Source organism: Priapulus caudatus, unplaced genomic scaffold, assembly GCF_000485595.1.
Source record: "Priapulus caudatus unplaced genomic scaffold, Priapulus_caudatus-5.0.1 Scaffold1524, whole genome shotgun sequence".
Taxonomy (NCBI): Eukaryota; Metazoa; Priapulida; class Priapulimorpha; order Priapulimorphida; family Priapulidae; genus Priapulus; species Priapulus caudatus.
Genome location: NW_014578585.1, coordinates 51947 through 63853, shown reverse-complemented (window position 1 = coordinate 63853; position 11907 = coordinate 51947). Strand labels below are relative to the sequence as shown.

The 11907-nt window shown below is 38.9% G+C and overlaps 1 protein-coding gene across 1 annotated transcript in view; it reads left to right on the top strand.

The window, feature by feature from the left end:
• Positions 1-5400: 5400 nt before the first annotated feature.
• The window catches only part of LOC106816902, a 21152-nt gene continuing 14645 nt past the window's right edge, over positions 5401-11907 (top strand). Inside the window, exons 1-4 of the mRNA XM_014821544.1 lie at positions 5401-5588; positions 6158-6245; positions 6776-7053; positions 7910-7989. Of these exons, the coding sequence (XP_014677030.1) occupies positions 5401-5588; positions 6158-6245; positions 6776-7053; positions 7910-7989 (634 nt within the window). The remainder of the gene's footprint in view (positions 5589-6157; positions 6246-6775; positions 7054-7909; positions 7990-11907) is intronic.

The following is an 11907-nucleotide window of genomic DNA, read 5'->3' as shown; positions in this document are numbered from 1 at the left end:
GCGCTCGCGCACCTTAAAACACAAGGTCTGGGGGTGCATGGCTCTTTAAAGCCACCTTCTTTAAGCATTAAAGACATAATTCCATTAATGGATCACTGTACGTCATATAAAATTATTATGTAACCACTAAATATATGGCATTGTAATTGGTGGAGATTATTGCCGCGCGCTATGAAATAAAAACCAATATTACCCATGGGAAATAATGACTCAGTGATATGGAATAAATCCTGCCAAGCGGGGCTGCCACCTAACATAAACACATTTTCGCAACCTAAATCCCAAACAACGTGCGGCAAAATAGGGGTTAAACCAGTGAACGAGGACAGTACCCTATGTCAGATGAGATAATAAGATTCCCAGAATATGTTTGAAAAACGGTTTCCTGTCGGTAGCTGTCGTTGCCAATTATTTATCACTCCAACAGGAGGTCGGTTCGAATATGGCAAAAAAATTAAAGCAATGCTTTGGAGACTTTCACAGACCATAAAAGCCCATGCATATCTAATACATATCACTGGAAGTTTCTCTGTTCGTCTGTTCGATTCAAATCAATATCGGCCACTCTATAATATTATATGTCCAAGGATGGCCATTACATGTAACCTTGGATACATTGGAACATGGGCACATTGGATTTGACCTCCGAGGTCATCTGAAATCGCAAAACGAAAAAATAATGAAAAAATCATGCCCCTGCAGCAGCGTTCAATCAACGCACCTCTGTAGCAGCGGCAAATAAACCGGCCCACATGCAGACGGGATTCACTTTGCACTGACCTGCATGACTGTACAATGCGCGTAACATTGAGTTACAATACATGGATTATTTTACATGCGCCATGTCATTGTCGTAACGACATTCACCTTGCACCGACTTGATACAGAGTGTGCAAGACTATAGCACTATAGATTATAGAGTGGGATAGATAGATAGATAGATAGATAGGTAGATAGAGCTCAGGATATAGATTAGATAGAATGGAAGATGATGATAGATAAGATAGATAGATAGAGTAGATAGATAGATAGATAGATAGATAGCATAGATAGATAGATAAGATAGATAGACTAGATAGACAGACAGACAGACAGACCGACAGACAGACAGAACAGACAGACAGACAGACAGACAAGACAGACAGACAAGACAGACAGACAGACAGACAGACAGACAGACAGACAGACAGACAGACAGACGACAGACAGACAGACAGACAGACAGACAGACAGACAGACAGACAGACAGACAGAACAGCAGACAGACAGACAGACAGACAGACAGACAGACAGACAGACAGACAGACAGACAGAGCAGACAGACAGACAGACAGAACAGACGACAGACAGACAGACAGACAGACAGACAGACAGACAGACAGACAGACAGACAGACAGACAGACAACAGACAGACAGACAGACAGACAGACAGACAGACAGACAGACAGACAGACAGACGAAGACAGACAGACAGCCAGACAGACAGACAGACAGACAGACAGAAACACGACAGACAGACAGACAGACAGACAGACAGACAGACAGACAGAACAGACAGACCAGACAGACAGACAGACAGACAGACAGACAGACAGACAGACAGACAGACAGACAGACAGACAGACAGACAGACAGCCACAGACAGACAGACAGACAGACAGACAGACAGACAGACAGACAGACAGACAGACAGACAGACAGAACGACAGACAGACAGACAGACAGACAGACAGACAGACAGACAGACAGACAGACAGACAGACAGACAGACAGACAGACAGACAGACAGACAGACAGACAGACAGACAGACAGACAGACAGACAGACAGACAGACAGCAGACGAGACAGACAGACAGACAGACAACAGACAGACGACAGACGACAGACAGACAGACAGACAGCAGACAGACGACAGAGACAACAGACAGACAGACAGACAGACAGACAGACAGACAGACAGACAGACAGACAGACAGACGACAGACAGACAGACAGACAGACAGACAGACACAGACAGACAGCAGACAGATATGATGATAGATAGAGTAGATAGATAGATAGATAGATCAGATAGATAGATAGATAGGATAGACTAGATAGATTAGATAGATAGGATAGATAGATAGATAGATAGATAGATAGATAGATTAGATAGATAGATAGATAGAAGATAGATAGATAGATAGATAGATAGATAGAGTGAGATAGATAGATAGATAGATAGATAGATAGATAGATAGATAGATAGATAGATAGATAGATAGATAGATAGATAGATAGAATAGATAGATAGATAGATAGATAGATAGATAGATAAGATAGATAGATAGATATTAGAATAGATAGAATAGATAGATAGATGATAGATAGATAGATAGATAATAGCATAGATAGATAGATAGATAGATAGATAGATAGAAGATAGATTTGTTGGTATTTTTCTTTCAACCAAGTGGTCACCAACTGAGCGCTTTATTTCCCGGGCAACGCCGGGTGTCTTGCTAGTATATATATACTGCATAGCTATAACATTGAATTTCAAGATTAGCGCGTGTGTGTGTTTGTGTGCGCGCGTGCGTGAGTACGTGCGTGCGGCGAGTTGTAATTGTGTGTGTCTATGTTAGGGAGTGTATCTGTATTTATGTGTGTGTGTGTGTGTGTGTGTGTGTGTGTGTGTGTGTGTGTGTGTGTGTGTGTGTGTGTGTGGTGTGGTGTGTGTTGTGTGTGTGTGTGTGTGGTGTGTGTGTTCGCGCGCGGACCTTCGCTTGTGGGGTGGGGGGTACGTGCGTGCGTGTGTGTATGCGTGTGTGTATGCTGTGTGTGCATATATGCATGTGTTAAAACGGCTTGTTCTCGCAGCAAAATGCACAGATATACCTGCACAGATATATGTGTAAAAATTCACTACAACTCATTTGTATTGCTACTTTCATAACATTTCTTCAGCAAAGCTAAACAGCCTTACGAAACTAGTTCTTTCAATGTTTACACGGTGTTTACACATCCGAAACATAGCCGAGCGATCGCAGTTTTCATTAACAACCTTTTCTATGATAGAACAAGACAATTAATTATTCGATGTTTGTTCAGTAGAAAATTGTAAAATTTGTTTAAATCACATGTTATCTACATTACTTCAGCAATCAGCAAATAAATATAGTGTTTTCTTTCCACGAATTATTTGCGCTAGCGTAGGCCTACTGTTGGCGATCTCAGTCACGTCGCTCTATGTGTACGCTCTATGTGTACGCTCTACCTGTACGCCGAAACTCCATCCGACGGAGTTTCAAAATAGCATAAACATGGTTAACTTCGATGCACATTTCTGGCTCAATAAAAACATTTCGTGATGTTTGCATACTGCAAGTATGCTCACAGTAGGTGTATGTAGGCTTTTTGTTGCAAAGTTTATCCATTTTAAGCTGGGTTTATCGAAAAGTCGACGAGTTGATCAAACTTTCAACGGTCAATCAACTTTTCAATCAAATGTTTAGTTTTCTACGTTATCGACCGCAAGTCGGCAAACGTTTCAACGTTTGACCAGCAGTGTGCGTGCGAGGCAACCTGAATACGCATTTTTGCGCGTATTAATTCGCGCCAGATGCCGATAGCAAGCGCGCGCGGGAAATAATCTTCCCCATGGGTGGAGCGATACATCTCCTGATTGCTGTTATCAGAGTGGCTGCATGGCAAAAATTGACCAACTCGCTGACCAAAAGTGAGAAAATAGAACATGTTCTCTTTTCTCAACTAGTTGATTTCAACTAATTGAGCGCTAAACTTTTAAGTTTACACTGCCGACTTTCGGTCGATTAGTTGAAAAGTTGATCAAAGCTTTTCAACAGAAAGTGAATAGTGTAAACCCAGCTTTAGTATATAGAAAGTGAGTGGGATATAAAAAGCGCATGGTCACTACAAACGATATATATATATATATATATATATATTATATATATATAGTATCGTATCCACCGTCACTGGTGAAGAATGAGAAATTTGGGGGTCGTTTAACGAAACGAAACTTCTCCTTAATCATGGTACCTCTTGTTTACACGATACGTTAAACAATAAACTGCGGTACACATGCATGATTGAGTGAATGATGCATGTCCGTGTGTCGAAGTGTTAATCATAACTGTTTTCACCTTAATTATTCTACCCTCTAATTGTCTCAAAGTTTGCACGACATTATTGCAGCACTTTCAAAACTGCATTACACCAAAAAAACCGTTGATTACGATGATAAAATCCCATGTTAGCAATCCTCTTACTTGTCATTCAACAGCGTGTTTTTCTCGGAGACGATGCATGGGTGGGCGCAGATGGTGATCTTCAAGATTATGCCCACGTCTAGATGTAGTGGGCGCCCTGACACTGTCAATCTCGTTCGGCATATTCCCGGTATTCTTCAGCATGCTGTCACGCAGTAGCAACGACAAGAGGACCACAAGAGCCTTCGTACTAGATATTGCCGCTATCTTCTTACAGATTGTGGGGATCTGCTACCTTACAGTACTTCACATCGTAGGAATGGTGGGCTCACGGCTATTAATACTAATATATTTATAATTATGGTATTACACTCCGACGTCTTATAACATTAGACCTGCAGACTATCAAGAGTATATTAAGACTTGCCTTAAACTTAATACATAATATACGCTTCATAATATCATTGGCGTATTAGAGACATTGGGGAATATTGGCATATTATTATGCACTTCTACTAGTATCGCATACATTATTTTAACTTGTCCGTGGCCAAACTAGTAAAGTTTTGGCCGTTAACGAAGTCACGAAATCATTCTTTATTTTATTTTAATGACCACTTTACACAGTTCTGCTCTAGTAAACAATGTAATGTTGCAGCCTGCACAGACTGAGTTGGCAAGATACGACATCTGGATGATTCCACTTGCCACGCTATGCATCTCGCTGTCTTACTGGGAAAATTACATCAGTGAGAAATCTTCTACGAGTGCATCGCCTCTTGGGGCGAACATTAAGGAAGAGGTCAGGAAACTGCGGCCCAAGATCTCGTGTTCGTCACAATGTGGAAGATGCTGCCTGCTGATGCGTTGATGGTGTTGTTGACGATGGATGTCGTTCCCGTGCAATCGCTGCTTCATGCCAACACATCGCCAATCCAGAGCCGTACGTGGTGATCTTTAATAACGGCACTTTGGCGCAGGAACTGACCGATGACCACGACGCGATCAACGTGTTTCTGATCGGCGCAGTTCAGCGCCTGGATGTGCTTCATCGGCAGCGCAAGTACGCCTGCAAGCTGCTAATCCAGCGCTACAGCTTCGCGACGCCGCTCGTGCTCGCACTGCCCGCCTGCTTCATTCTACTCGTCATCCTCAGCTTCGTAGCAAACCAGCAAAACGACTGCTTCATGAAAGAGATCATGCCCGGCTACCTGGACTGGAATTGGGCCGAGGTGCGATTTGACGGTCTCGCGCCGGTGGACAAACTCACGGTGGGGATCGAGCTGCTTGTCTGCATTGCGCTGATTGCCTCCCACATAAGGATCACATCGCATATTTGGTTTCCGGCATGTGAACGTCTCGCCAAGACAATCAAGTATGAACGGCTAATTTATTTGTGTTCTTGTTTACGCATTGGCACAATGATTTTCTTGCTCATGTATTTAGGCACTGGATTTCGTATGCACTGAATGCACAGAGCGTAATAAAAGGTGGTGAAAACAGTCCATGTACACAGGGCACCAGACTTCATTGACCCAGAAGATATCACAGACGATTGATTTTTATAAGATCATGCAGCCATTTTGACACTATACAAACCATTACATTTGAGCAACCCTGACGCGTTTTATTCAGATTATTATTTTGATTCCAAATAAACGGTATAACCTTCGGATGTTATTGCACACAACTTTGTTTTTAAAACTAATTGTTCATACGTGAGTTATATTAAAAATGTCCTTTAAGATTTCCCTACACTAAGCATAGTAAACTCAATTTCAATTACCTACCTTGACACTCGCGTACCACCTCATGTAATATAGTTTTCTTTTAAAGATCTTATCGCAATATTCCATAGCATAATATTACATAAGATTGATTTTTATAGGGCATACCTGAGTCTATTTAATCTGTCTAACTTAACAATATGGCGCCTTGTGTTAGACTGTTTCAGAAGCCGAGTCATTGTAGCGTGCTGGCGGACGTCGACCTGGCTCTTAACCGTCGACGCGACGATGGAATACTAGTGAAGGTAAAACTCCACCCAGGCTCAGCCTATTCATGCGCACATATATTCGCACTATATAGACGTACACTGCTGAAACGTTTTTCTTTACTAGGAAAACAATATCTGAAATCAAGAATGAAGCATCATTTTTGTTTTTTGTTTTACTTATTATTTATTAAGTTTTCGTTTATATTTAAAAACTGTGCCGTTTCAAAATCCAGATATATTCATTGTTTTTCAAGATTCAATTTTTGTTCACTCCCAAGATACATAATATGAGTAAGCATAGATCATAGGGCCAAAATGCAGCCTATTATTCTTTATATCAGAATTTATTTCCTATTTCGCCGACTTTTTTCTTCCAAGCAAGTGATTTTCAACAGTGTACATGCAGGTAATCGCCTACGCGCGGGCATGTATACGCATACAAACGCATGTATACACGAAATGAGACATTAAAATATCCGGAATCATTTATATCGACGTCTTACTAGTCAAACATTAAATATAATGCAAATCAAGCCAGAGCATTCTACTTCTCGTTATTAATGAAGGCGGTCAAGATCCCGAACGATGGTAATAGCGACGATCTTGAGAACGCTATTCCTAACGAGAATCAAGCTTCAGACGAGCACCTATACTACGTGCGCCCGGAAGACGGCGATGCACCGGGCCAAGCTAACGTACAGGAAGACGGGGTCCCGGTCAACAACAGCTACTATTCGTCTGGGATCGATAGCGATAAGTCGACTATTCCGAAAGTGTACTTCTGCGCGACGATGTGGCACGAATCGACAAACGAGATTAAGCAGATACTCAAGTCTATACTCAGGTGCGTGTGCGCGTGCGCGTGGATGAACCTATTGGTGTGCGTTCGTGCGTGAGTTGATCACGTCTACATGCGTATATATGTAGCGCGAATCATGCGCACATGTATGCATGAGGTATATGCTGCAATCTGGGCTCGTTGTCAGAAACAAAACTAGTATAGTCTAAACTTTTTATAGTATTTACTTTTTCACATAGAACGTTGACAGAAACATGGAAACGTTACGATTGTTCTCATATGCAGTGTATAGAGCTCCGGTCGAAGAGAAAAATTTGGTATTAAGGCGAATGTCAAGACTTCTCTTAAGACTAATTATGTTTCTAGCAAAGAGTCTCTTGGCACGTTTGGAGAGGTCTGCCTGCGACGTTTGTGTGCATTCATGTGCTCACACGTGTATATGATTTCTCTTTTGGGTGCGTGTGTGCATGTGCGTGTAAGTGCGCGCGTGCGTCTACCTGCGTGTGTTTAGCATCGGTTAGCTCCAAAAAACGATAATACACCCACATGATAATACATGGAATGTATATAGACGTTGAGATTCACAGCCACTTCGGGCTAGTCGCACATAGGCGCGTATGTGCGAGGTGCAGGAGCGACGATGTAGGTTCACAAACTATTATTCCACTAACATTCCATTTACTTGTGATCATTATCTACTGAGATAATTACCTCTGCACATATCTATACTCCAATAAGGGGCTTCCGATTACACGAACTATATTATATCGTTCCTGTAACACGTGTGAATAATTAATTGCCGAGAGATCTACATGCATTAGTTCATAGTTACAGTGACATTCATCGCATTTTGTCCCCATGCGGCTATGACACATTACGGCGTACTGGTTCTGTTCGGCAGAAGTGATCAAGACCAAAATGCAAGACGCTGTGCGATCAAGTACCTTGATGTCGTTGACAAAGATTACTATGAGTTTGAAGGTGAGGTACAGACCTGCGCGAACCACTCAACATCGTCCCTAAAACATAATAATAATAGTTATTATTATAATAAATAATAATAATAATAATAATAATAATGACACATCCTGCGCAAAATTCTGCAGTGAATCCCATATGGCTCCCAAATCTAGGACACGGTCCCGTCCGCAACCTAGAAGCACGGGTACGTGCCAGCGACAGGTCTGCTACCTCACCTGATTTCAAATCTCATAGTAAATCTTGTGTTCAACGACCATCAAGTCTTTGATCGCCACGGCCCATCGTGATCCACTTTGGGAAATAATAAATAATAATAATACTGTCAATACGTATACTATACGTATACATACTATACTATCTCGTTATACTTTGCATTTTTTCGGTCTTGATTATTTTCTGATACTCCGATAACATTAACTCCCATAAACGGCCCTGATTAAATGCTGATTCATTAGCCTGACTTAATCTATACGGTGACAAATAGACTCGAATGATAATTGTTCCATATACGTATTTACATACATATACTATACTATCTCGTGTATATAACTATGAACTAATGATTAGTGATACGCATCTTCTATGGCCAAATTAATTATTCACACGTTAGTTTACTAAGCAGTCACCTCTGCATAATTACTTATCTACTAGTTCGTGTAATCGGAAGCCCTCCTTATTATGAGCTATAACGTTATAGATATGTGCAGATATACTATTAGTAATTATCTCAGTAGGATATGATCACAATTGAGTGATAACATTATGAGCATGGTTAGTGAATAATAGTTTGTTGAAACCTACATATCGTGTTCGTCATCCACTGCATCTCGATAATACAGCGCCCTTAATACTTGTGCGACTAAGTACGAAGTGTGTCTACGCTGTTGTATACATCTTAACAGTCTATATAACATTCACTTCATTTATTATAGTCTCATGTATTGACTGTCAGTGTAGTTTATCGTTTTTTGGAGCTATATCTTTAAAATAAATACCTGATTTAGGCTATAATCACACGCATGGTAGTAACGTCACGCGTCAGTCACCTATACATACACGCACATGCACACACGCACTCCTACAGATGATCAATATACAACCGTTATACTGAGTGATCTACTATACATGTAATAATCGCACATCAAATTACCGTTCGCATGTGATGACACTCTCCTAAATACTATACGACGCGTTTTTGACCAATTGAGGACCTCTTTGTGCTTAGCAAACAAATTGGTCTTAAGAAGTTATGGTCACTATTTTACTTTCGCCTTATAATGCACCAAATTTTTCTTCTTCGAACCTGAGGTACCAGCTCCTATTCACTGATATTAATACGAGAACAATTCGTAAGTTTCACATGCATTTCTGTCCAACGTTCTTATATTACGTGAAAAAGTATATACTAATAACTTATATATCAAATAATACGTTTTAGAAACGTATCATACTAGTTTGTTTCTGACAACGAGCCCAGATTATTAGCCTATAAGCATTAATACACCTCATGCATATAATACTAACATTGTACGCGCATTGATATTACTCGCGCTATATATTATACCGCATGTAGACGTCTGTAACTAACGCACGCTATCTAGCACTGCTATCTCAGCACCTCGTCGCAGACACGCACGCACTACCGTTAATTATACGCGTTTTATCCATCACGACTCACTGGTCGTATCACACACGGCACCTAGTTAATATCAGACTTTATGAAAGTATCTGTATAATACATCTCGTGTTGTCGATTTCGATGTCACACATTCGATACTCGCGAGAAATACACTTTCGGAATAGTGGATACTCATCGCTATATTCGATCCCAGACGTAATAGTAGCTGCTGTTACGGGACCTCGTCTTTCTTCGTACGTTGCTTGGTATACCCGGTATACTGTACATGCGTCTTCCTGTGACGGCGCACGTAGTATTAGGTGTGTTGACTACCTCGTCTGATAGCTTATATACTATCTCGTTAGGAAATTACATATCACCTATTCATTCAACAGATTCGTATCTCACATATATATCTACCATCGTTCGGGATTCTTGACCGCTATCACTTCATATCATTTAATTAACGTGTACTATTAACTTGATAAATTTGACTCTGGTCTTGAATTGCATTATATTATATATGATTACCTATGAACTAGTTTAAGACAGTGAGCTCGATTTTGAATGATTCCGGATAATTACTTTATGTTCTCTTTGTTATGCTTACATATAGCTATACATTTGCGTTTGTATGCGTGATACTATACGTATTTACTTTAATTTACATGGCCCGAGTCGCTCATATATGTGGCAGATTACCTTGTTCACCTAATACTGTATTATTATCACTAGTGATCTTGAATAAATATTTCAATCTTATCGTACTTACTGGAGAAAAAGTTGGCGAAATAGGAAATAAATTATGATATAAAGAATTAATAGGCCGTGTCTACTTTTGGATCCACCTTATTCGATCTAATTGCTTTATCATATTATGTATCCTTGGGAGTGTAGTACAACAAAAATTGATCTCTATGCAAAACAATTGAATAATAATTCCTGGTAATTTTTTTGAAACGACAGTTTTTATTATTATAATTACTCATTATAATAACCCTGAAAAATATTAATAACTAAATAATATAATGCGTAATACAAAACTAAATAAACAAAATATAACTGTAATACTTCATTTCTTTGATTTTTCCAATAGACTATTATTTACGTTTATTCTTCCATAGTAATAAGAACAAACCGTTATACTTAAGTACTAGATACTTGATATCATCGTCTAATTACTTATTAGTTTTGGCGATATATTGTTGCGCCTATACTATACTATACTATACTATACTATACGTATACATGAATTTTAGGCTGAGCCTATACTATACTATACTATACTATTACTATACTATACTATACTATACCTATACTATACGTATACTGTTATACGTGTGGATGATTTCTCACTATAACTTCGTAACTTCGGTATTCCCCATCGTTATCTGATACTATACTAATACTATTACTATACTATACTATACTATTAGCCGTAGTTCACGACGGTTAAGAGACCATACAGGTCGATATACGTCCGCCAGCACGTACCATAATGACTTCCGGCTTCTTTTAAATAGTACTCTAACACCAAGCGAATTGTTAATTTATTAACGCATTTTAAAACTAGATATCTAGAGATTATCTCCCCTATTAAAATCAATCCTTCAGTACTTGATACAATATTATGCTATGTAATATTGCGATTAAGATCCTTTTTACAAGAAAACTAAATTATTTCTACATTGAGGTGGTTTACCGCCGTATACATATACTCATACTATACTATACTTATACTATACTATACTATACTATAGCTATACTATACTTATCTTCTATACTATACTACTATATATACAGTGTTCAAGATGCTAGGTTAATTAGAAATTGAGTTAAGCTTTAGTTGTAGTGATATCTGGATATAATCTTAAAGTACACTTTATTTAAATACTAATATAACTCACCTGATACTTAATATACAATTTATAGCGTTTTTTTTTACTAAATAATAACCAATAGTATGTATGCTATAGCTATGCCACAATAAATCCCGAAGGTTATACTATTCATCCGTTTATTTTGGAATCATAAAAATAATTTATAATTACTTTGCAATAAAAGCTATTACGTATACTTACATTATATACTTATACTATACTATACGTTATTACTTATACGTATACTGATACTATACTATAACTATACTATTACTATACTTATACATATACATATTACTATACTATTACTATTACTATACATTTACTATACTATACTATACTATACTATACTATACTTATACTATACTATACTATGACTATCTATATATACCGTCAGGTTGCTCAACATAATGTTCATGG